This window comes from Varroa destructor, unplaced genomic scaffold (genome assembly GCF_002443255.2).
Source record: "Varroa destructor unplaced genomic scaffold, Vdes_3.0 BEIS01000005.1, whole genome shotgun sequence".
Taxonomy (NCBI): domain Eukaryota; kingdom Metazoa; phylum Arthropoda; class Arachnida; order Mesostigmata; family Varroidae; genus Varroa; species Varroa destructor.
In genome coordinates this window covers 32,573,170-32,600,732 of record NW_019211458.1, presented here as the reverse complement: position 1 = coordinate 32,600,732, position 27,563 = coordinate 32,573,170, and the positions used below count along the sequence as shown (strand labels likewise).

Below are 27,563 nucleotides of genomic sequence, written 5' to 3'. Positions count from 1 at the left end.
ACGGAAAGGGGAGGCATTATAGCTTCGAAAGCGTACACGCAAAATTTGTAAATAATATTATGGTGTGAATTGTGGCGGCGTTTAAAAATAGAACCTGGCAAAACGCTAACCGCTTCGTACTACGACGTACGCAGAGTGCGACGCCAAATTTGCAGTGCCACAAACACACATGTGTCACGCAAGAAATGCTCCCACGGCCCAATCCGAATTAGATCGCCTCCATAGATAAGGGCAAACAGTACGTGCAAGTCTCAGTCTCATTTAAATAGCTTCCCAATCGTATAACAAACACTCTGTGGGAATTGTACCGATCTACACTCGAACTGTTGCTTTTTCTAAACCGTAAAGTAAGCCTCTAAGACCCAAATGCGATTCTGTTTGTTTGCACAGCTATACAAGTAAGATGAGCTTTATCAAGTTACCATACTTCACTATATGAACGCCTGGCGATACGACCGGTCTTCGTCACCGAAGATTTCTAGGAACACGCTTCGTTTTGGTGCTACGGGCGACTTTGTTTTACAAACAAGGCGGAGTTCTCGATTGCCATCAAAACAACGTGTTTCGTCAGCCCGAAATAATCTGCACTTGAGATAAATTCGTACTGGAATATGGGATACGCTCCATTTAGCGATACTACATTATTAGAAAACACATTGTCTTCCGTATGTTTTCCAATATCGATCATTGAATAGCAAAAGCCTATTTAGTCCTAGAAAAAAAAACTTATTAAATGTCGGTTCGATTTCCATCTGCTGTATTACATGCTGCTCGTACAACTGAACACTTTTTGCCATTAAACACAACTGCCCACTGATTACGAACGGCGAGGCGGGATCTATAATTTGTTATTTTTAAGAAAAAGTCACTGACAACGAAAAATATCGTTGGTGCTTGCCAGCGCCATAGGGACACTCTGGCGGGACTGAGCTGGCAACTACATGCACATATCTAGCGCCTATTGGGCCGCTTGCTTATTCTTAGAATTCTTGCTATTATCAACTTTGTAAAGTGTCACTCTGTTGGACCACAGTAGAGATGTAGGGGCCGCAAACATTCGATGACTCAGTTATCAGACCAGAGCGAAAGTTGCCCTCTTAGCCACCGGACCAGAATTACGTCAGCAAGTGCTTCCCTCTTTCACTCGCGGCCGCCGCCATTGCCATCACTTACAGCCTTCACGATCCCGTCCTTGTAGTCCTGATTGTTACTGTTGTTGTTGTCGTCGTCGTCATCGTCATTATGGCCAGTAGTCACAATAACGACAGCAAAACATGAAATATAGAGCCATTAATAATGATCGTAATACCGACAACCGGAACGGCTGTCGTAGAAGACAGCCCGAGTGGTGGTAAGCCAAAGACAATCATTGTTGGTACAGGGGTATCAATCGTTAACTATCCTAACGGTAATCGCAAAACAGGACTAAAATTTTTAAAACGACGAACGGGCAGTTACGGAAAACGAACTAGACACGTATATGTTATGTAGTATCACGCACTGATCACAGCGCTGACCAGACCAACGGAACAAAATCGATTGTTGACGAAGCAGAGGCGTCATTAATTGAAAACGATAACACTGTGCCGCCATCGCGACATCGAAGTCGTTGAATGGGTCACAAAACTCAGTGCGCCGATGGCCGTAGCAGCGGAACGAGCGACAATGACTTCAAACTGATATTTCTAAGCTAACTTCATAAGCTATTAAGGGCAAGCGATACAGCGTACAGTGGTAAGTAGACGGTGGTGAGCGCATTTCTCATCTGCTTGGAAAGCTGCATCTACTGCATTTGGCAGACATCGTTACGAAAGTAACAGAAGTTTTATGGGCAAATTTGAAACGGTAGTTTTGTTTTGATTTGACACTGTTGCCTACATTCTGCTACTCGAGCGCCTGGTTTATACGAAACCCCTCGGCGATACCGCCAGCATTATAGTGATATTTCATGGCCACTAGTGCCCAAATTGTGAAAATATCATTATTATACCGCCTGTCGTTAAAAGCGATACACAGAAACCCCGGGGTCATAAATACCCCGGCTTATATGCTTTTATACTTGACCGATTTGAACTCATTTAGCCGACTTGGGTTTATTTTCGTCGTCGCCGAGAAATTGAAACCAGTATCAAAGCTGATGCTGTGATATCGTTGACTGCGAACAAAGCTCCGTGTGGTCTATATAGAAAAAATTGTTTTACTGAGAAAAATTTCGTTAGTAAGGTAACATATACGAGGCTCCTTCTCAAACGTTCACACGTCGACAGAGTAGTCAATTTCGCTATGGTTAGTAAGTACGTATAGATCACTTTTTCTTGTCCAGTGAAACGCAATTTTTTTTTCTGTATAAAACAGCATGTTGTGAAAGTATCTTAGTCATTGACCTTTCAAATGTAGCAGTTCACACATGTTAGGTTCGATTACATTGCCAGTCGAAGGACTATTGAGATTGTTTTCAGTGTGACACAGAAGTTGACTTTCTTTCTTGGAAGCTGTATTACTTGGACTCTTGCCCATGACATCAGATATTACTCGCTTCTTGTCCTCATAATAGCTGGCAAGAACGGCAAAACGAGCTTCCAGTGTTATCTAATAGCAGCAATAATAACTTCGTCTTGGTGACCCCCACATTCGAAATAAGGCAACGTAGACCAAAGCTAATGGTGTTATGAATTGCAGAAACCAAATGCCGTAATATCAAAAATCAGGTAAGTTTTTTTTACCGGCGAAAAACGATACTTAACAGAAGCTAGAGAGCTTTTTTTTTTCCATCAACAAGCCAAAATATTAAAAAAAAACTAGCAAGAAAAAAATTTCGACCAAAAACATCCACAGAGATTTGCTAAAAAGCCGTAATGAGATATTGTCGTACGCATTCTTATTGTTTATATTATATCATTTAATCTTCGAATATTTAGTTAACGTCGTGAAAAAAACGTGTGGCTTTCATCAACTGGACAACAAAATGCCAACGCCAGAGCGACCGCAGCGACACCTATTTGTTATTTACGTAAGCAATTATTTCTATTAGATAGCTGAGAATTATCGCAGTACATTTGTTGGTTTTCTTTTTTCTTGTTTATTTTTTTTTATGAACTGTCGAGCCACGCCACGTTGTTGTTAATAGTTGTACTATTAATTGCCGTGTAGGGAAGGTGTGTGTGGGTTTTACCTAAGTGATAATAATAAGTATACCATTTTGTCGTTTTTTTCTTCATACGACGACGCCGCGTGAAGGTAGACGTAGCTCTTCATAAAATATCCAGAAATAGAAGTCGGATCCAACGCGAACCGCTCGTGTCCCATTGACAGGCGTAACGAGATCCTTCAAATTAATTGATGCTACCTCATACCTCCTCTTGAACCTCACTTTAAGACAGCGCCTTACTTCAGTAGAGCAATATATTTCATAACAATAGAAGTCCGATTATTATTATCGCCAAGAATTTGTTCTTAATTAACATTAGAATGTAGTCAAGTAAGATTTGTTACAAATGACCCGGTTGAACCTAGTAATTTTCTTAGCTTCGTTAAAAATACACCATCGAATTAAATGCGTGCTACGAGATTATCGACAGCACAAGTTACCAGGTGGAGCTTCGTTTGCCATATTTAGGTTGGAAAATTCATTTGTCAGACCTCTATTATCGAGATACCATAAATATTTTGACGTGATCTCTTTATTTTTGATGGCCCGTTTTCCTCTTGCAAATAAGATCTGGAACATTTTCTGTAGGAGTGAAAGCGATAAGAGCACCAAGATGACTGGTGAAAGATGACTTTGAAAATAGCCATAAAATATGCGCGACAGCAATTGGAATAGTAGCGATATAAAGGAAACAGTTCACACGGGCGAGTCTTTACTCGATCAAGATCTAGTAGTTTGCTTATTTCTTTTTGTATTTAAGTGTATTTTATTGAAGATAAACTTAGTTCTAAAAAACCACTAGCGACAACTGATCATTCGGTGGACGAAAACTGGGCAAAATAAAGTTCGTTGTCATTTTTTTTCTAGATGGCAAAAACATGTCACAACATAAATTAGTATAACGGTAGCCTTATGTGCTAAAATCATACTTTGATTTTTAACAGTGTTTTGTACAGTCACAAAGCATGCACAGTTTGCCTCGAGCTGGAAGGCGGCCAGCCATCAAAAGCAATGTTCAACAGCTTACCACCGAAACCGGAAACACTTATAGATCGGTTGGTATGGTTGAGACAAACAGCGGCTCTGAGGCGACACTTCAAAGCAATAACGAACGTAAAAACAGACCTATTTAGGTGATTTGATGCAATCATTAAATTGACTATATATTGATAGAATCCACAGAAGCTGTAAGGAGCTACGGGAATGCTCTAGGAATACACGGCAGGTTTCTTTACTAGGAACACAGGGTATGGCAAATGTTTGAAATTGCTGCAAATACTCATTACTGCAAAAACTCAAATATGGAATATATAATGCCGGTATGTAAAATCAGGAGGCTTTACACTGGATGATCCTACACACTACTATCGGTTCATTAATTAATAGCTTCTTCTTGCATTTAGGAGCTTCATCAGATTCAGCGGTGGTTCGACTACGTAATAGGCCAAAGCCTTCTGTAAGAAGAGGTATCACTGTCAACAATAAACTGGTATATTAATAAGTTCAAGTTCGCCTTCTGTTACGACCTCGTTCGGGTAAATCGAGCTCGTATAGACTCGGCTATTTTTTTTTTCTAAACACGATTACTGAAATCTGGAATTGTTTGTCGAAAGAATGCCTGGGCTACCATTTATTAAAAGTTCTTCGCCAGCTAAATAGGGCCTCTTTCGACGGAATAGACATCCGGGTAAGTTATGGGTTTAGTCGCGGCGAAATGTGTGTGGCGCCGTCAGAGTGGCTCGACCAGAAGGAAGCCTATCATAATTACGTGAGACTCGCCATTTAAAGCTCATTTTGGGCAGCTTTTATCATCGAACGCATCAGATGTCGTCGCAGGCAGTATACCCAAGGCGATGCTGAATGAATGGTATTACCGCTGGCCATCGCGCTACAGCTTATAGCCTTTTTTTCGAATTTGTAGACTGAACCACTTTTCGACTATCACTTGCTACATGTAGGAATTTCTCAGTGGAAAGAATGTAAATATAAGAATAGTTATGAAATCATTCTTTGTCAGGGCACAAAAACGATAACGATCACATTTGTGTTAAGTTAAAGTAAATTGTGGGTCTGCTTCTTTGGCCTGATAACCGTAGTGGCTTAGGTTTGCTAGTAATTAGTTGACTTGCTCAAGTTAAAGTCGATAACAGACGGCTTTGGAACGGCATCAGTCGCCGGGTTTTATATAAATAATATGTTGTAGCAACAGCAATCGTAGATTGTGCTTAACACACCCAGAACGAAAGCGTTAGTGTCAAATCTCTAAGCGCTCTTAAAGAATCTATTGTTAATGCACGGCATGTGCTAGGCTAGGGATTACGTAATTTTACGTACGTCGAGCAAGTCCTTCCACCTTTGCTGGTTTGCTAGCATCATGTAAAGGGCCTCTTTACAAGTTTATTTCATAATACATGGAGTTGAGGATGGTCTGTTTAAAGGATGTAGTATAGAGGTGGGGTATTGGTAGAAATGCTGATCAATCCACTATTTCAGCCCTTCTATTATTTATAAATGCTCGTGAAGCTTTGCTGGCTGGAAAGATTTCGTTTAAATTTATTCTTCTTACGTTCTGGGCACTTTATGAATTTATGTGTATACGCTGACTCCAAGCGTGACAAAAACGAAGGAGTCATACTTTTGTTGCAGTTTTATATAGAAGAAATTGGCTCAAACATAGCCAGAAACATAGACGTAATATAAAGCAGTTCACTTGTGTAAGTGCATAAACTGACTTTGGCTAAACTGGAAGGTCATTCCATAGCCCAGAGTCGAACATTTTTACTAACACTTTACGTATCGAACCCCTAGCGAAGAGCGCTTCCCTAAACGGTACTATGATCCACGAGCTGTCCAATGCTGACATGATGCTGTTCGTATCTGCCTGCGTGCATTTGTGTGCGTGCGTCAAACAGAACGGAAAAATGTTTCATTCGATCCGATTTAGCATCAGCAGCTTCAGCAACAGATCCAGATTGAAGTTTAGTTTTAATAGTCGTCCCATAGAAACGGCGGATTCATTGGCGTCAATCAGAGGATGACGCCATTAGTCCCGGGAGGGCAACTGGCGCAATAAAAAGCTATGATCTTCCCACCGTTCCCCATCGGCCGAGCAAACAGGTTGTGGGAGGAGCATTAATGGGACCTCGACATGGCATTTAGATTTATAGACGTATTCAGCTACTCTACTCGATTTAAATATAGAACGTACCCGTACGTATGTTCGTATAGTGTTAAGTATCTCAGATGTTCTGAGTAACATGTTGGTGCATGCGATCGGATGCTCCGCTATGATGTCAATGGCCCGGTTAGAAAGATTATACGAGTCAGGGTTTTACGAAGGTCCTACGTTTCACAACGCTAGTAATATCCATTAACGCTTGATTATACTTGATGCGGTGAGGTCACGCCCGCAGAAACAAAGGGGTCGACGAAGCATCCATCGTTTCGCGTTACCAACAAGAGCACCTACTAGACATGCTCTAGCAACTTTCGTTCTTCAACAGCTTCACGTTCGACAATGGAAAACTGCTAAGAGTTATCAGGGTTGAAGGCAAACGTGTGCTTAGCTTCTCGCAGGTGTACAAAAGCGTGACAATAACAACGCGGGAAAAATTTGGATTTATAATTGGATATAATGAGGAAGAGCGACTAGTGAATCGAGTGGCCAAAGAATACGATTCCATCACGGATTTTGAAAGCCATTTGATTACTATGTCTGTGCACAGATACTTATCTCTCAGAAAGAAGGGACGCCCTTAAAGGAGTCGAGTGATCCAATGAGCTCTTACCTCACACGTGTCAGAAGGCAGAATCACTTAATCGACAGCACGGAAGAAAAGTAGCCGCTGATAGCTTGTCACAGAGCTTCGAAGTATACTATCGTTCTCGTAAAGGCATCAAGCTTGACAGCGCTCATCATATACAATAGTTAAGGTATTTTCTGCTACGTGTTCAGGTCGGAATGCCGATCTATAAAGACACTCTCTAGCTTTGTATCTACGCACGTTTAAATAATTTCTTATTTTCACGGGACTCGTGTAACTTTCATATTAAATTAAGCAACTCGCTGCGCAAAGCTCTACAGAATATATGGACGCTATATGTGGTTGACGTGCGTAGGGAAACGCTATGTATATCACTGAGACACCTGTTAGGACGAGTTTCAGTACTTCAGGTCTCAGTTTATTTCTGATAATTAGGAAACAAAGCACGCCGGCTGAAACTTCTCGTCAGAGTGACGAGAAAAAAACAATGATAATAGTACTACAGTTCAAAAGACGCAGAGGTCTTTCTCAACTGTTCCACTGGCAGCTGTTGCATCGTTGCGTCTACGTGTATGAGATATCATTCGAATGTGTAAACTCAGTTGACTTTACAGTATTAAGCTGTCGGCTATCTTTAATACGTGTCTTACATCCGCAAAGGGTCAGAGATCAGCCCGTTTGATCACACTTTGAGCACGAAGCTAAGAGAACGATTATCAGAAAGCAGAGCGGACGCGAAACTATTTCGGTATTCAAACATAGACACAGACGTATTCCATGCGTATTTGCAGTGGCAACTCCAGTGTAGTATATCAGTATTGATTATGATGGTTACGATACACATATCCAGTCTACAATGAACAGAAGCTGTAGCAATTATCGAGTGCTGAAACCTTCTGTGAAATTATTGAAGATGGGTAAATAATGGTATAAGTATTCAGTTCTTTCCACTCCATCGAAAATTCAATAAGTTAATTGGGGACGCGTAAGTTGGACGCGTAAGTTGCAGGGCAGTAAATCTCTAACGATTATCGATGAAAATGTTATTAGGCCTAAATAAAACTACTATAAATGTTTACTGATTTTGACTTTTTACGTAATAGTTAGATGACTTGAATATTAATGTACATGTTTTAGTTTACCTTCGAGAAGAGTCTTCACTGCACTGTTCGACGAGCAAGATTGTTGGCACTAAAATCGCTTATAGATGGTAATACAACAAAAGCCGGATTCGTTTGACACAACTTTGTGGCTGGCAGAACACGATTGTCAAGCACGTAAAATGCTTTTATCAATAATGACAATACCAGAAGAGCTGTCCCCCTCCGATTTCCTTTTGATCCGATTGATTAGATACGCTTTCGTATAGCTACTATGTAGCGATTATGGTTTCGACTTAATATCATCAAATGGAGCGTTAAGTTCAAGCAATTTTGCGAAAGCAAAAATGTCACGCCAAAAGACAATGTTCAGTGTATCGTATCTGTCCCATTACACACTATCTAGAATAACCAGGACCAACGCTTCAACAAAGACCTCTCGGTCTCCTTATCGGAACTATCGGCCAACTCGCCAGGCTACAGTTGGCAAGGAACTAACACTGATATCTGTGTCTATGACGTACAGGAAGAAAGTAACGGCAAAGGTACCGATTTCAGATAATTTCGTTGTCCTTCAAACTAGATCATTTTGTATACGTCTTATGACATGAATCGAAAAAAAAACAGATTTCACAGAGCATCACCTACGGTAAAAGTAGCATGACTGTGTGCGAAACCCGCCGGTCTTCATATACGATCAGGTATTGGCTGTTAAATGCTATAGAAGGATCGAATTCCGGCATGTTTACTCGATTTGCTGGCGGAAAATTTAAACAATAGTTACTTGTTTAGGTTATATTATTTAGTGCCCCCTCTCTCCCCCGGCCGCCGCCGCCGCCGCTGTGTGCCGTGCTTCATCGTTTCAACTGTAATGATTAGACATCTGTAACGGCAGAAAACCACGGGTACAGAGAGTATTTTGCTACCTCAGATACCGTGACGGCAACCGTTATAGGGACGTGGAATTTTAAGGGCACGTAGACTAGAAGGGGGCGCAGATGCGTGTTCAAAATTTATAATCAGAGACAAGCATGTAGCAACACAACAATCTGAAAATGCCTGTCAGGATTGTAGTCTGTATGGCCTTATTTTTAGATCTTTATGAATCATCGTGAATCGTATGGATTTTTTAGACTCTCTACTACCGTCTCTTCTGTTTCCTGCTTGTTTATATGGCAATAATAGTAACACTAGAAACACTTTTGGACTTTTATTTTTATTCTAAAATTATATGTCATACCGTTCAGGGCTACTTCGAGGCTGTGTGAACAAGGTAAACTGCTAGTGGAAACATATTCGATGGTCTGTTTTTTCAGCTACTGACCTGGGAGGCCAACAGACGAGAAAAACAGGAATGAAAGTGAAAGTAAGTGCCATTGCTATGTCTCATTTTCAATATTCGTTAACTGAGGTAATTTCTTGCCTATGTAAGGCCAAATCTTTGGTCTACTTGGTTAGTTTTGCTATTCAGACGAGTATCTATTTTTAGTCTGCTGACTTTAAATTATCGATTTAAAGAAACCCGCTTACTAAGCAGACTAAGCCACTACTATACGTCGTCAGGAAAAAAGCGTCGTTGAAAAATTGCTCATCGACTTGAAGGGGCCCCCGATGCTGGAAACAAAGACGATTCAATCACAGTGGTTAAACTTCACCAATGCAGATCGTCGTGCGGTGACTAAAATAAAACGGCGTCAAAGATGTTTACGTAGCTCGCCTCTCTGCATGTATCAGAAATTCTAGTTCTGTACTAAAGCTCCGCGGAATATAATATATACCTCCTAATATAATAAATACCCCTCCGACTGTGTAAGGCACACATAATTTTGCGTTTGATCCGAGTGATTCGGCGACTGCATTGTTTTGGCGAAATGTATCGGACTTCTCGTATGCAGGGCTGCCCTATCACATCATTAAGTACACACTTCAATGTAAATAACCGATTCATACGTTACAGGCGTTTTTAATGTCCACAGGGCTGGATTCCCATTTGATTACGTGCTGTAACCGGTTTTTGAGGGAGCTAATAAAGGGTACTGCAAGTTAGTTAATAAAGTTTTATGGAACTTGACAAACGAATACTGGACACATACTCTGTGACAATAACCATTTCTCAGGTCAAGTACCTTCGCGGAAGGGAGCCTATTCCTGACCAAAGACAAGGAACTTCACGTTTAGTATGTAAAAAATAAATGTATAACAAATAAACTAATACAGGCACACACACAGAAATGAGCTAATCGCTCCTATTAAGAAAGGCGTTGTGACTATTGTCCCCATGACCGTGACCTTACGATAAGACATATGGTACGAATATATGGCGAAAGGATGCCGAATACTTTTCGCTCAGGATGTGAGTGCATGACATGTCTGAAGAGCAGGCGGCAGAGGAATAAATATAATGAAGATTTAGAAATGATAATACTGACATCTGCTAAGAAATCTAATGCTTATTGCACTGACTAACTGCTAGCTAGTATGCTAAGTAAACGGGAAGCAACAATGCTACACGAGCTGTCAAAGCCTCTCATTACTGAGGTAGCATTGGTAAGGTCCTGTTTACAGCCTTATCAGGAACACGCCTGAGGTGTCAAAGGCCAGAACCGGTTACACCGCCGCTAACGATATTGAGCTTCCTTTCGAAGTGATTTCTGCAACGTAGGAAGCATTCGGAGCCTGATCACGCGTAAAATCACCTAATTGAATTGTTAGTGGATAAAAGCGTAGCGAAAATGTTTAACATAACGAAGAAAACAAAATTCATATATGGTATAAGAGTCTGCAAAAAGAACACGACTCTTACAAGACATTAATCTTTATATGGTATTGTTTCAAGTACCATATCAGATCGCGTGATATCATCATCATTGCACTAGTATTTCTATTAGTGTGAAAGGTAAAGGATTTGAGCGAAAAATTCAATCTGTCCGAGTGTAAAAAACAGCCAATAGTACCACTGTAGCTGGCACTATTGTTTGTTTATGAGTACACATCATGAAGTGGCATAATGTCTAACCGAATTAGACCTCAATTGCACACTCTATATTGTCTTAGCGATTTGTTATTATAATCCATATTAAAGGAGTTCATGAAAAAAGGATTGTTTATTATGAGGTAATACAGGAAAAAAATATGTAAATGGTGATATAATTGATACGTGACACAAGTTAGACTAGCTGCGGATTTCAAGTTACGAACTTAATAATACATTTTTATATCGAGATGCACTGGAAGCTTACAGGTTTTAGCTAGCTTATTGTAGGCCTATCGTTGTGTTATGTTGTTAACTTCGCAGTTCGTCGTCCGAAGGCCGAAATGAAATAGCAACCTGCTTTAACTTAGAATAGGGTTGTCAAAGAGGAAATTGCTAAGAGAACAGAGGGCCTATTGCAAATACTATGTCATGAATGAAACGCAAGTTACTTTATCTGCGCCCCAAAACTGCTAAGCAGGATAGATTGTCTAGAATATACTATAACATATACTAAATATTCTAAGAAAACCTGGCAGGTTTCTACTATATGATGTGTTCCAATACGGTAACCCGTATCGGATACTGGAGAAGCGAGATTAGTCTCGTGCCGATGGAGATTCGCGCTTTGATGCAGCGTAGATGCAATTTAGGACCAGCAAATTTAGGACGTTATTTTAGCATTTAGTTATTTCTTATGACTGCCTACCCACCGCCAAACAAGAATAAAGCTTAACGCTATCGCCATGCCGATTACTTTTTAGTTATAATGCATAAAAGCTAAAATGCGTCCAGAAATATTTAGAAATTATTCCACTGTAAGTGGTCCTTACTTCGGTAGGATACAACACACGCATCTCTTCGATCAAAATCTAACTAATTTATAGTGAATAGCAGAGATGTTTGGCACAGATGACAATACGTAATATGGTCCCTAAAAAAATCGGGATTTTTCCATATGTTCTACTTGTTGGCTTACATTGTGAGCCTTCAAGGGAATTAGAACAAGATCAGGACTATTGCAATGCTTGCTTTTCAATCTTAGTTCTATACGTCATTGGTAGATCTTATTATCTATATCTCTACAGCCATGATACCTAATCAGTGACGCACATAACACACACATCAATTGTAGTACCACCCGCGTACCACGTTACTGTTTTCGAGTCACTAATCTAGTAATAAGCATCACTATTAGCATAACCGAAACACCGCTAGCAATTCCGTCACGTAATGCAACGGCTCTAAAGGTCCGTACAAAACGAAGCTTTCCGACGAGTTTATCGATGCAACTGTTTAAAGAATAGGACAGTCTACGCGGCTCAGACCAATACGAAGATGGGCAACTCAAGGGAGGAGCCCTAGGCGACCGGCTGCTATACCTCATCCTGGTTGCACCGTAACCAGGTTAAGGCTGAAAAAATTATTTCGAGAATCAAGTATAAATTATGAAACTCTTCATACGGTTAGTTGACAAGAAGAACAATGAAAATGAATCGATAGCGAAGTTATCATATAACCTTACTGTGTCTTCGTGCAGGCTACCGGGTGGTTGCTGACGAGATTATTGTAAGCTAGATAAAGCTAGGTAAAGCTTTGTTGACATACTTCGGTGCAACTACTTACGTACATCGTAGAATTCGTTTGAGCGTTAACTAAGTCCAAAATCGTTTAACTCTACTGGGAAACGGTAACTACACCAATTGTAACAATGTTTTGAAAAACATAACGCAAAAAGTCGTGTTCTTGTCGTTGTCGTAAACAACAAAAACTACTACAGTATGATCGTAAGACTGACTGTTGCATTTTTTGGTGCATTTTGCCAGAGCGACGCAAATCATAGAAAAATTGGGCTGATAAATAATCGCAAAACCACCGACAAATGAATATTTCTAATTTCAAGATGGATAATTGGTGTGGTGCGCATGCGTGAGAATGGCCGACATATGTTATCGACTGTACCTAAAATGTCGTATATCAGTGACAAAGGATCAATGTGTTTTACGTAACACGCGTACTATTAAATATGCCTCGTCTGTTGCTAAAAGTAAATTTTAATTGCCACTATCATAGGTCTCCACCAACTACAAAGCGTTTGACAGGTCACACGGAGTTCAGTCGTCCACTGACGCCTTTCAAAATGCACTTAATTATCGCTGTAATCCTGGCACCAAACCAGCTTTAACTTACACTCAAACTTTAGTTATAGTATTTTAAAACGTCGAATATAAAATGCTTTTAATCCGCAATTATATACGAATTCTAAGCATCGGGATTACTTAGCACGTAAAAGGCTGAGTAAATAAACAATCAAAACGAAAATCACAAACAGTTTAACATTTAACAGTTTATACAATAAACGCAAATCGAACCTCAGTGTTTAGGTTGATGGGGCTGTTTGGGCACGGGGCCATAAAGGCCATTCTAGACTAGCACTAGGACCATAGAGAGGTAAAAACAACCACACATACCATCACGTTTTGCATTCAGAATTTCGTACAATTTTGGTTGAACTTTATCCTATTTAATTTTAAAAAAAATGGGGCGACTTGAACCAGTTACGTATTTCTTTTTTCTACTGTTTATGACGTCTCTTAACTTATGAAGAAGCCAAACAAACAGCTAGTTGTCTATCCATGTTTTATCTATTCCGATATGTCTTTGTTATCTAATAGGGACTAAAAGTAAGCCACATCTTACGGAGGTGACTACAGTTCAACATGTTAAATAGATTAGAATATGATTGAGCGGGAGACTATATGGGCGTAGAGCCCATATAGTCCTCCACTTAATAAACCAGTATGCCGTTGACCATTTTTTGGTTGTAGAGTATACCGTCAATGTCATACTATATGACAGCTCGTAACTGAACTTCTGTTTGACACGTACAAATAGTAGCGCGGCCTGTGTACTTCCAATATTTTTTTGTGAAAACATTACTGAAATATGGATGCCGATAAAGCGTCGCCCTAAGCACGACATTTGTACGGTTAATAGAGTCTAGTGTAGACTTAACTGAACATGACGCTTTTTAATACACTCCCATATAGTCCCGTTAGCGTATGTACATAGCTGTCCTCTACTTTAATGATGATTTCTCATATAAAATTATAGAATAGAAAAAAAATACCAAATTGTGATACTATCAGATCGTGTTTAGCGAAAGAGATTCAACTATGCGAAGATGCGCTTCTTTAAGATCGGATTCAAAGGATTATATTATGGAGTGAGCCATTCTTTATTGAATAATGTTTGGTCTTTCAATTCTTAAATACCTGCATAGCAATATATCTTGAATTTATTGATAAAGGCTAGAATAAAAAGCAATTGCCCTTCTACCGAGTGGCATTAATAAAGCGATGGTAAACAATACTAATACACTAATATATATTCGTCCGACACATACCTTTTTAATTTTATTAGTCCTTAAATAAGGTTCCATTTGAACCAGTTGTAGAGTGAATACCACCGCCATACCATACCATACCATACCACCAGATTCTGGTGTATCTCACTCTACAACTGGTTGTCGTAGAAGAAATTTACATCTTCATAATACACATAGTTCTATAACGCAATCATAAATCTTGCGTAAGTTCTCAACATCACGCTTATTCCATCGAATGAACTGATCAGTGACCGTAAACAAATATCCCTTTATATTGTATACAATTATGCGTTGAACTATACGAACGGCTAGTGGCTGTCATGCCACCATCGCGCCTAGCAGCAGCAGCAGCAGCAGCAGTGGAAGCTGTTGGTGACCTTTAGGGCCTGGGGACCGCCAAATATCGGCAACGAAATATCTATTAGCGAAGCTATGCCCAGGGCCAGCCGTGCTGTCTAGAACGGTCGTGCTTGAAAACCATAGGTGTATATATACATATCGTACAATTACAAGTTTCAGCATCCGTACGATACGTTCCACGGTTCGTGGGTATACATCGGTAGATTTGGAAAACTGGCGCCACGCATAGCGGGGCAGCGTGTCGCCATCATCGCGTCGGACAGCGTCCCGAGACGACAGCAGCGACAATGGCAATAGGCGGTGCAGCTACCGGCAACAGAACTAGTTGTAGTAAGATGCATATCGGAGTATCAATAGTAGCCGAGTAACGCGGCATCTTTGCCGACGTTTGATGACCAGAGGGACGTCACTATGGGCCAAAAGTTGTTATAAAGTGCACACGCACGGAAAAAGCTGACGATTGCGATACATTGACGGTTAATCAATACCACAACAGGGCAATACCGCAAACTCAAGCGAATGGACGAACTGGTTGATCGTTGCGCTGAACAAACGTCGGCTAACTTTGTACGGCTACATGCGCACATAAATAGCGTACACGTGAGCCGATATCGCTACATACACATCGAACAAAAAACAGTCTGTAGCTGTCCGTAAAAAACAGTAGCCGAACATATACACGTCTAACTAATTAATGTAACGGAACGTGGCAATGGGCATATATTCTATGATCACTATTGAATATGTATGTCGATCTTCTTGACAGCAGCTGCGGTGCTACCGCTATTAGTATTAATTGGATTCTCGCAACAACGATATGCTATTTGGTAAAAATAGAAGATAAACCGTGCAATATATTTTCTCCGAATCGATGGGTGTCAGTTTCGGCAAAAATTTGTTGTTGAAGCAATAAAGGCTGCAAATAATCCGTGGAAACACAGCAACGATTATGCCGTAACGAAAAACCAAACTGGAGTCTTTCAAAACGTCTTTTTACAGAAGTAGCATTTATGATTTATGATGTTTTTATATGAGAAGGACATAGGCTGTTTGAAAAAAAAAATCTAAGATTACAGCAATAAGATAATTCACATAACAATAGTCTTTGATAACAATTTGAAATGCACGCATCGTTCCACAAACTGAGTAATTTTGTCAAAATAATATTCTAAGGCCAACGGCAGCCTATGACGAACGTATCATTTCTGTAAACGTAAATTAGTTATACGCATATATATATCAAATAGAGACCAATCAGGAGAGATTGGCTAGATACATTCAATATTTGGGCGACACACGCGATCCAAGGATTGTCTTAAATGCATCAAAAAAATGTTAGGGCTTCCATTTTTCCATGGACTGTTGTGGCTATACACGTATCTAAAAATTGAAAGATCAAACATTATTCACTAAACAATGGCTCGCTCCATAATATAATCCTTTGAATTGAAGGCCCGCGGCGTCATGTGCAAATAGTTACATGTTTTCCTATAGCAAGCGAAACAAAAAAGAGTCTTCGTACCGATCAGGGTTAATGATCATAGAACTTCCATGGAACGTGCTCTATTCTAGCAGATAGAATTCAGAAAATTGACAGGATATAGAATATATTGTAGGGAATCGCATACAAACAAAAAGCTAAATTAATCACGATTTCGAATCTCTCAAAAGTAGTTCAATCTAGAGGTAAGCCAGAAGCTATGCTATTCGGGCCTCATGCTTTTGGCGCGGTAAAGACCAATGGAAACTTGGTTCTCTTGGTAGACGTAAGGATTTTTGTTTTTGTTGAACATGAGTACACTATCCATTGTCTACTTGTAGAGTCAGCAATCGCAAAAGGATTTAAAAGATCTCCTCCGATTTAGATTCCGATTTTTTTTATCTGTGTGTAAACTGCTTACTGATTGTATTATGTTTCAGCTAAAAGATTGTATTGTGCACTATTCTGTAAACTGCGTTACTTAACAAATCAAATCATTAAAAGAATGAACTGAAGTGTATGTTGAAGCCGCGTCCGTAAAATGCAGCAATAACGAGTCGACGACTTAACTTAGCGACTCATAATTCTCTAGATCCGAATTCAAGGAATCAACTATAGAGCCGACCCAAGAAAAGGTTCCTCTAACTTTTGTCCCATCCCATTCAGTACCTTACAGCTACGCTATGCTCAGGCACATAGAATTACGTGTCCAACATCATAAAAGCCCTCTTCTTCTACGCAGCGAGTGAGCTAAGTTAATAACTTTCCCTTAGAAGTGCAGGTGTGGCCCAACTGACTACACTGTTAATGACCATCGATCCCTACGCCGTATGCGGCTGTATAGGCAACGTGGATTAGCACTACTATAACCGAAGACGTCGTTTTATCGTTATCAGAATCAACAATTCTGTGAGCGACTGTGAACATTCAGTGGGACGGCTGGAGCGAGCCTAGATGCCGGTTTTTGGGGAGATTGCCCTCGTTGAGACTATGGGGTTTTGGCTGGCCCACACTGCCTGACTACCGAACAGCAGCCTACACCCAGTGAGCGACTACGACGATACTGCCACGAGCTTACGCTTGCTTGCTCGCTCGCTCGTGGGCGTCTGGTCCATCCATAGTCAGTTTGAGTCGGCGTGACGCAACCTATAGCCGTCCAACATTTAAATTTTCGCGCCGTCACCGCTGATAAATGTATAACTTGGCTACGCGACGTCAACAAGTTATGTATATTTTATCGATATTTACTTATATCTACGTAAGGCTCGTGATCGCTGGAGCTAAAATCTGTATCAAACGGACGCATAGTATCGAATACGACAAACTGTAGTTGGTTTTTTTTTTTTTTTTTTCGTAAAACCAAAAAAAGTCTATCGTTACGGCAAGCAGACGGAACTATTGGTGCCAATCCTGATGTGTCAATCATAAATATGTAGAAGCTATAGTATGTGCGTTGTTGCCCGCTTACCTACTACGAACAGCATATAATCCTGAGAGCGAAAATGCGGATAATTCTCCAATCGTAAACGAAAACTGTGATCAGGATATCAACTGTAACATCGTGGGCGGCCAAGGGCGGCCAATAAAACATGAACCAATCGTTCCTGAAATTTTGCGTGATGTTATACCAGATTACGCAATAACCAATAAATATTTTAGTTGGCAACCAGTAGAAAGCTTAGGAAAAAAGCAATACATTTCGGAAGATGAACTTTGGTCACGGTGTCTTTTGCTAAGACAATTATACAATTACAGCAGAACTAAGTATGCTCACGTGCGGCATCCACGCCGTTATTCAGCTGCAAAGTTGTTATATTACGTATATTTACTGATTACGCTCTGTGTATACTGAAATCTAGTTTTTCTTAATAGGAAATGACATAAATAAGCCCAGAATTGCCAAAATAAGAGCTATTTTTCTCGTGTAGATTAAAAGTACAATAGGGGAAATGAATAGTGCATTTTCAATAGAATATTTCGCAGTCTCGGGCTCAGTTGCACATTCCAATAGGCACAATCTATTTTAGCTCACGATAGCAACGTAATGGTGTATAATGGGGCTACATACTTTCCTCTAACTAGGAGAGTTTTATATTATCAAACCTTCAACATTTTAGAGATCTATACGAAATATGAATTTAAAGCAATTAGAATCACCAGTTTTTCCGATCATATTTTAAAAGGTAGAGCCATTTGGATAAAGATTATTATACATTTCATTCAGGGTTTCTTGAACTATAGAGCAATACAACGGCATTATCTTTGCATTCAATCAATTTTTCTACTACGATCTTGCTAATTCCTGAGCTGCTTTTTTCGAGATCGGCTGAAGATAATTGTTCCAAATAAATATTACTAAACTCAGTCGTACTATATGACTCTTCAGGAAACGATACGGGTCCCTGTGCTTCCGATATCTAGGAGTAAATATGGTCGATTGCTATTTTGACAAAGAAAATTAAAAATCAACTTATTTGAAAGTAGAGTTCAGCCCAGTGGGTATATATATTCGGTTGGATAATAAGTTCCCGCGATTTTTTTCACTGAATAGAAACTACACAGTTTTTTTTATTTCTGCTGCAGTAAGTTAATATATCATGTATCCTTTATCATCGTTTACGACTTAGATAAAAGTCTGTCTGTCTGTCCATCAAATGGTGTATGCTATCTAGCCAGAAGATAACAGGTTTCCTAAAAAGGTTTTCCAACCTTGTTCTAAGAGTTGTTGATACGAATCAAAGGCAAGGCCGCGAAGGTGATTGCAAGTGAGTGGAAAAGACAGAATCCGTCGGCGTAAGGTCTGGCCAAAGAAGATATGGGCAGTACAAGAAAACCTCCCATTCGGAGCTCCAGAGCACAGCTTTGACAATGTTTGCCGTGTGTGACCTTGCATTGTCATGGAGCAGGATAAGCTGACTTTGTTTGTCCTGTTTCTCGAATAGCCTGGTTGATTTGATGCAACTGAGCCGAATAAACGCGCCAACCTACTTTGTGGTTTGTAGGAAAAGATGTTTATTTAGTGATCTTTTCGCAAACCCACCAAGCGCAAACGATAATCTTTTTTTGATGAAGATAAGGTCGGACCATGGACTTCATCTTCTTTCCTGGAGCCATTCATTTCACTCCCTGGCTTACGTTGCCTTAAGTTTCTGTGTACATTTAAGGAACTTATTGTGTAATGGCTGTGGCTACAGCCTATCTTTTCGGCCAATCTCTGAATTGTTTTCCAACCCTCCGTCTTCCTTCGAAAGTGTCTTCAGAAAATCGTCAGGGTAGCATTGTCTAAACCGCGGGTACTACTCTTGCCAGGCCGCCCATGAGAAGTCTTTTTAGTGACGACGTTGCACTTTCATTATCCGTCTGGAACTTTTATCTTTGAAAAGTTCGTTCAAGTTGAAATGGCAACGTTCATCGCTTTAGTTTTCCTCACTTTTTCAACAAAATATAACTTCCTTTTGAACCATCTAACATCCAGCATCCCGCTGCCTCAGTTTGGTCGAGATCTATGGTGAGCGAATCATAATTTTTAAGCTACGCAACTAAAGTAAATATATGGTTCGAGCTTTTCATGACGATAAAATTACCGTTTTCGACGGCCGGCCCCTACTATAAGATGAAGTGCGTCTATATCCGCTTCCAAACCCTGGTATTGAATCATTATAAAATGTTGTTTTGTTTAGCTAGTGTCGCACCTTTTTTTAAGCAAATGTTTTCCCTTTAGTGTTGGCCAATGACTGGTTTCATCTCGCTAAATATCGACCACCTCTAGCCTAAATGACCCCGTCTTATAATGCCATACGGACGAAAATCTAGGTTTCTATATTTAGTATTTTCTCGAGCAGATCAGTCTCTTTTAGATTACAATATTTACGAACCCGTGGGCTTTTTTTCTGTTGGAAAACGGTTGTTTTCGTTAATCACCCCGTTAATCATCATTGTTGCCCCGTATAGTCCCTCCGTAAACATATTTTGTCAACTGGCCGACTTCGAGACAAATCGCCAATTTCAACATTTCCCTCTTGCCTCGCATACGCGTTCCCCTTAGGAAAAAGGTGACATTTATTCCAGCAATTCTTCCGTAGTGACTATTTTTATCCCTTAATCAGAGGCATAAAATCCATCGGCTTATCCCAAATTTTACCATAGTAATATAAAAATTTGCAGTTGATTCTAGCTTAGCAAAAAATTCAGATACAGAATACCCTATTAATTTGTTTTTACTGTGGTATATTCCGCAAAAAAAATGGGATTTAAAAAAATCATGGTAGAAATACATGGGATAATGCAGGTTTTGCTTCTAGAAGCCAGAACGCCGTCATACCATTCTGATTTGTAACCAATCTGAAATACTGATTTCACGTAACGTGGCCCATTTCACGTAACATTACGTAACATGGGAAAGTACAAAACGGAAGAACGTAATCTGGACTGACGATTAACTCATAGTTGTAAGCGAGTGCATACATTGAAGCAAATTTACTTATTACTCTAACTGAGAACATATTTATGGGAACGTTGTTAGGTAAGAATCGGGTTGAGATGATACATCTTATTGACGTGAGCAGAAATACTGATGATCCAAAAGGTGTACTCTTCATACCCGTCAAGCTGGCCAACAGCGGCCGATATATGTGTTTATGAATAGGTTTAAACGGAGGTAAATTATTAGCAACTGCCATATAGCCATTACTGAATTTAAATATTCTATAAGTAACATATACCATCTTCCATTACTATCTGCGTCTGTTAAGTGTCAGTAGTAATTTAAACAGCTTAAGGCACAGTCCTTAGGGAAGATACTGAATACAACAAATCTACCAAATGCACATCCGTTCATCCGTTAAAAGCATCATAAACCTCACTTTTCACAACAACCATTCATTTAAAAAAAAAACAAAAAAAAAAAACAGCCTTTTAACGGTAACGATAAAAGTTATTCTTAACCACAGTCACGTATGAATGTTGCAACAGGTAATAAAGAATACGCCGAAATGTCGTAAAGCAAACAATAATACTCAGGCAGAAACTTTAAAATTCTCAGAAAAGGTTATGGCATTATAGGGAAACTATGCCGTGAGCAATGTTCGGTGGTATTTTTTTTACCTTGCCGAGACTTTTTTTATGCGAATACTTATTTTATCATATAGGGGAACTGAACAAAGAAATAAGTTGACGTAATATTCAAGATTATTCTTTAGTGTAGTTATTTATGAGGTACCAGAACTATGAATCGTGACTCCAAAATATCGACTGTTAATATAAATTCCTATTCAAAAACTGATAGGATATTCATGTATTTGGAAAGCGTCAAAGGGATAAAGTTGTATAGGGATCTGGCAAATCCGATTTTGGGATTGCACCGATATCATTATATCTTATTTGACAACGAATAAAACAGGTTCAAAGGTTGTGGGCGACATGACGAACGCACACGGGCGTAAGACAACAATCCTCGTTTCTTGATCCAGCGTTGTTAAGTGGAAGGAATATCCCGCTCTCTGCTCGAGTCTGCAATATAGGTATTGGAAGCTTAAGAGACGACCTCATCCTATATAACCTTCACTAAAATATAAAACAACTTTCTATGGACGCTCGCGTTTGACGTTATAAAAATAAGGTAACAAATTAGAGTATTAAGCATTAGCTTTTAAAAAATATCAAAGTACGCGTATCAAAGCATATCAAAAGGACGCGAAATGTTTAAACTAAATATGTTGTATTGGGCAGAAATAATTACCGATATCGAGCATGATCAATCAGCGGACACTTTTATAGCAGGAGTTTGTTTGCATTGAAGTTGAAGATGCCTGAGATGACATAAGTATTGATGCAGTATGTTTCCTCCGAAAAGTTTGTTAGGAACGGTGTTTCTGAAACCCCCATAAGGTGGGACTATAATTTCTCCATGGCGTTCATGTTTACTGTAGCTGCAGGTGTCGAACGTATTCATGGAAGGGAATCAATATGAGGCAAGTTTTGCATGGATACGTCGACAAACGAAGCTAATATTTGTACTACATTATATCTCAACTATTATTTACCTTATCACAATGCTTCCCATCTTATTTTTTCAATTTCAGAAAATATATATAAAATTACGAAACGTCTTGGTCCTCATTTAGGACCTTTATTGGGAGCAGCAGCAGCAACAGGGATGGGCATCGTGGGCATCGGCATTGTTCATTCGCCGATGTCACCGTTTCCAGTTCCATCATTGCCGCTCCCACCAGTAGGCCAACAACCCGTCGGGCAGGTCCTGTATTACCCTGGTTATAAGGACAAAGTCCCGAAAGGTAAGACTGAGCAAAAATTAGCATCGAAAATTTGCTAGAGTATTTTCGAATATTGATGTTCGCGCTTTGCTAGACAAGCAAGGACCTACGTTTTTAAAAAGACCACACTTTTCTCAGGCTACAGCGCTTTTGCCAAAGATCACTATTTAAACTTTGGAACATCATGATATTACCACGAAATGATAGCGATTGTACAGAATACGTTGATGAATAAAGTTTTTCAATGCAAATTCTGTCAGATGAGAGTCGAAAAGCATAGTACAAAATATTTAGACGTTCAAGCGTCGATTTAAAACACAAATCGAAACAAACAAAACGATATTTGTTGTAGACATGGTGAATTATTGAAGCAGCATTAATTAAATTTGGTTCACAGGTGTTTTTAATTTACAAAAGAGAGCGGGCAAGTTCAGCTACGCGAATGCTGTAGAAATAAGACAGAGAAGAGACTAAGATTCATAAAAGTGAGCTATCATACATAGAACAGTTTTCCCAGGTTGGGTCTTTTACGCTTGCAGGGTATCACCATTTGCCTCCGATCCAACATCCGGCGTACAACAACCTTGAGTATGGCTATTATGGAAATGTGGGTTACTATGGAAAGATAAACAGATACAAACAAATGATGGACGACAGCGCAGACTATGGCAGCGTTAGTGTAAACGACATCGGGTACGATTGGTGATGACACACGATTACAGGTAATGCATAACCTCTGCCAATGTATATGGAAAAGGCAAAAAATTCAAACAACCACTAGCATTCATATTGCTTTATCCCTAGAGCGATAAAATCGGAAGCAACATCATTTAAATTTTTTTTTATCGCTAACATTAACAATTTAAGTAGCACACATTGTTCGTTCCGGTAAACAAAAAAAATTTTACATAAATCAACTTCCTACTCAGTCTAAGGCCGCTTTACATTTTCTGTTACAATTTATAACATTTTTTTAAATGCAGCCCCAAGACTGTTATTTACGCTATTCTAAATTACGAATATGATAGAATCACGCACACCTTATGTTGAGCTATCTACTTTTCCAATGCAAATGAATATTACTCAAGCATCGGGACGTGCTAATTCAGTCGTAGACTATAGTTCAGTGAACGTTGTGAATGGTAATAAAAAAAGGTTTAGTATTTTGCAATATTTTCCCTTTTCTTTTATGTATTCTATGCATAGTATTGAAATTGCATTATAAACTTCCAGAAAAACAAAACTCCAAAGTGAACTGATTACACTTAACAGATGACAAAAAAAAGTGACCCTTATAGGTCAATTACATCGAAGCTCGATTTTCTGCCTCCCTCGCCGGGGGCTTATTTCAACTCGCAGCTTTTTCTGATTATCGTGTCTTTAAATTCACGTAAAATCTGGAGCGCGCTTTTCGAAATAAAAATTCTATGATTATTTTGCTTTAAAGGGGTTATCGTTTAATTTCTATGGTCTGTCATCCTTCCCTGTCTGTCAGCTGCCTGATAAATAAGAAAAGATTAGGAATAATAACAGTATTTATTATATTCTGATTATTGAAGTTTCGACATTGTTCTATAACATAAACTCTAATTGAACATAAGCAAACGCTAGCAACTGAAATAAGATTTCAGAGTATCTATTGGCACTATATTATACTGATTAAGCATATACTACGATATCAATATCGTTATTGAGGTTTTGATTCACTCTAAAGTATCATTGTCCCTATTTACCTTAATGTAAAACAATTTCAAGCCAGTGCTATCTCTGTCAAAAGTGTGCCGTTCTACTTTTACATTGTTATGCGGTGTTTTTGCATTACTAGCTTCATCTTTCTATCTATCGTAAACAGCATGCATGCATGTATATCGTGTCAGAATAAATAAAACCTTTTAAAAATCAGTCACATTACTGTGTATTTCGGTTAAAGGTAGATGACTGAAAACCATGGATCCTACGCACTTCAGCGATTTGCTAGTCTCTCACACAATCCAGCCGCAGCGAAACTTGTATTATCATCATCAGCTAGGTCGACAGTGCGTTCGATGTGTGGAGTGGCGTATTTTCTGTGTGATCAAGCGTGCTCCCCTACGAGTATTGAAATGGGTTGCACTATTGTGAGTATAGAAACGTTTTCTAAAAATTTTGGGATTTCAGTATACCGAAGGGAAGTCGGTTGCAAAAAGTAACATCGGTCTTGCATAGCTATCCTAGTTCCTATTTCGAGTGTTCTAACGCTTTCTTTTTTTTTTCTTTTGCAGATGTGTGCCGAAACTGCAAAGCACAATAACTACTATTAACGAGTCGTGTACAAATAAATGCCCTCCTAGCACCATGTAGATAGTACTTTGTAGCCGAGTGTTTATATTTATATACGAGCTCTGTAGCTGGTACTACACTGCCGTCAAGTCATGTTTCATATAGTCCATTAGAATGTATTGCATATAGATCTATCCGTGTTCTACACGGTATTTTGTGTTGTGTCAGTATGCGTGAGGGTCCACTCCCTCGCTACGAATGCCTTAATATCAAGTGAAAAGGTACTATTGATTACTGTATATTTATTTATGAATGATGAAATCTAAACGTGTTGTGGCCATCACTTTGTTTGAATCGGACTAGCTTATCCTTACTTACTTACTTATATTAGGATTAATCGTAAAGCCCTCGATCGCCGTTTATATTCGCGTTCGCCTGATACTGTGCGCTGGATTTTTTTTTGCAAAAAACACTTTTGCAAACCAATTGTCTACGCTTTGAAAACTAAAAATTCATATCGTCTGCCTTCAGTAGTAAATTTCGCCAAATGCTGCGCCAAGAACTATGAAATTTGTGATTTCAATCGCAAATTTTAGCTAAGCTGAGATGGCTTCGCAAGGACTTCTTCCCGCAGTACTTTCAGGGCTGCTCGCGGCCCTATCGAGCGTTCTGGGAAAGTTGGCCATGGCGCGGGATGACTCCGAACGAGTTTGTATGGGGTCCGTCCAAGCGTGGCTAGGTGACGATCGAGAACCAGTAGAAGCACACTACATATGCGAAAGCGTGAGTAATTTAATAGTAGGGGTGCATTATTTAATGACGATTACATTGTTTTCATTCAATTTAGAATTCTATCAGTGTTTATTAAATCGCTTGTTGTTGCTTCGTCGGCTACACTACTATTCCTGTACGGAACAATAAAAACACAGAGCCCTCTGTATCCCAAATACGTATTGTTATTTTTAAATTATTAGTATTTACAACGGGCAACACTGACGCAATACCGTTGACGGATATACATAATATGAAGTAGTCGACGATAACAGTGATTACAATGAAACATTCGCAGGCGTTAGCGCTAGTGCGAGGGACATTATTCGCGCTGATGATCCTTTCCAACATGGTGATGTGGACCGTCTTTACCCGAGCCCTTCGCTTGAGTACTGCTACCCTAGAGGTGACCGTCGTGAACTTGGCGGCAAACTTCTTTTTCACGGTGAGCTTTATCACGGTCACTAAACTTTGCCCCCATATTGTATTTGCTTCACATGTAGGCTTCTTCATTATTATTATTATTATTATTATATGGGATCCGTAAAATAAACTACGCTATTCTTGTTATTAATGCGACACTGCTTAAAAAAATATGCTGCCATGCTGTTTAACGTAGTAACAGTTGGTTAATATTTTCAACGACATGTTGGAGACGGTACGTTTTATTGTTTTTTTTAATGCTGAATGATCATTATCAGTAATAGCCAACAAGTAAATTTCAAAAAAGTTTTACTCTGTACAAATTATTTTCAACTACCAAGGAGTATGCAAAATATGGTACCATTAGGAAATGAGCGTGATCTAAGGCAACGCTGAAACTCTCATGTTAGCTACTGTGAGCTTGTTTTCACTGATGTTAACCAACTTTTCAGGCCGTAAAGTTTTCTTAGAGCTTTCCATGATTGTTTGTATTTCAGGCTATCTTTGGACAGACACTGTTTTCGGAGCAGCTTACCCCGTTATGGTTCATTGGTTCAGTCTTTATTGTTTTTGGTTTAGCACTGATGCATATCGGCAATCTACGAAGCGAAAAACGACAGACCTCTCTAAAAGAGCGAAGATGCGATAGAACATACCCAGGACCAGAAGAAATCTACGAAAGGCACAAAGCACGAAAGTACAAGGCTAATGTATTTTAAGTCTACTACTGATATTGAGTTCACATGTAATTAATCTGTTAGGATACTATCTTATTTGTAATATACTAATGCATTTTTATATACATAAATAATAACATGTTTATAATGGTTGCTTTATACTTAGGGAACTCATCATCATTCCTTAGTTTTAAGGAAATACGTAATACGTATAAGTTGTACATATGAGCAATGTTGATGTTATGAAAAACTGAAGAGTTTGTCTGTTAATTTCCATTCCGTATTTTCTACTGTAACACAATGTAAGAGAACGAAGTAGTGTTTCCATTAACACTGGTTTTTATCGTTTGTTCAGGACAATAAATTACAGAATAGACCAAATAAATATTGTTTTTAAAATGTATGTAAATATTTTACGTGAGTTTAGTGGCAAGAGTTTTCGTTGTATCTACTTAGCGTTAATAATCATCGTTTCTAAACTGATGACGCAGTTTTGTTTAAAAAAGTGGTGCACTTTCACCCAAAACAGAGATCTGCCTCTTTTATTTTGGCCTTTCTCGTTTCTTTTTCGTTTTTTTTTCTTTTTTCGTTTCTTTCTTTTTCGCCCACCGATTGCCAGCTTATCCAAGTACTACCAGCTCGATGCTAAACACACAAATAAAAGTTGTAGTCATCATAAGAGATCCAACAATGCACATACTGCGTCTTTTCAATGAAAACCGGAAATTACGGTAATTACACTCCCTTTCAAATAAAGACGAAATCTGCCTTTGTTATGCTTTCTCCTTTTCCTACACTAAATACCGTGTAGTATAGATATGTACTTAAAACTATTTCCAGAACACCCCCGAACAAGTTTACTGCTTTGAATTTTGCGCCCGGTAATGCCACTACATATTGCTACAAAGCATGGCTTATTTACTAAAGCCGGCTTTCGAACCTACGCCATT

General features: G+C 39.2%; 2 protein-coding genes across 11 annotated transcripts in view; both read left to right on the top strand.

Annotated features, from left to right (window-relative positions):
* LOC111251416 (uncharacterized) overlaps window positions 1-26,998 on the top strand; it is a 29,907-nt gene extending 2,909 nt beyond the window's left edge. Inside the window, exons 2-8 of one of the 5 annotated variants that reach the window (XM_086991156.1) lie at window positions 22,292-22,504; window positions 23,023-23,205; window positions 24,414-24,600; window positions 24,745-25,023; window positions 25,277-25,525; window positions 25,812-25,958; window positions 26,434-26,998. In XM_086991156.1, coding sequence (XP_086847282.1) covers window positions 25,349-25,525; window positions 25,812-25,958; window positions 26,434-26,655 — 546 coding nt within the window. In that variant the 5' untranslated portion in view covers window positions 22,292-22,504; window positions 23,023-23,205; window positions 24,414-24,600; window positions 24,745-25,023; window positions 25,277-25,348 and the 3' untranslated portion in view covers window positions 26,656-26,998. Of the gene's footprint in view, window positions 1-22,291; window positions 22,505-23,015; window positions 23,206-24,413; window positions 24,601-24,744; window positions 25,526-25,811; window positions 25,959-26,433 lie in introns of those variants that run through there. The other 4 variants (XM_086991155.1, XM_086991153.1, XM_086991154.1 and 1 more) reach the window with 4 other exon arrangements.
* Window positions 92-13,375, top strand: LOC111251287 (uncharacterized). 6 transcript variants are annotated; one of them, XM_022807727.2, is made up of 6 exons: window positions 92-1,734; window positions 2,680-2,708; window positions 2,919-3,010; window positions 8,419-8,557; window positions 9,329-9,378; window positions 9,576-9,962. In XM_022807727.2, exons 3-6 carry the CDS (start codon window positions 2,966-2,968, stop codon window positions 9,753-9,755), a joined length of 414 nt encoding a protein of 137 aa, XP_022663462.1. In that variant the 5' UTR covers window positions 92-1,734; window positions 2,680-2,708; window positions 2,919-2,965; the 3' UTR covers window positions 9,756-9,962. The 6 variants fall into 6 exon arrangements, 3 of the variants coding, with proteins under 3 accessions (XP_022663462.1, XP_086847284.1, XP_086847283.1); XM_086991158.1 differs by lacking the exon at window positions 9,576-9,962 and adding an exon at window positions 9,970-13,375 and having other exon boundaries at window positions 92-2,708; XM_086991157.1 differs by lacking the exon at window positions 2,680-2,708.
* Window positions 26,999-27,563: the final 565 nt, after the last annotated feature.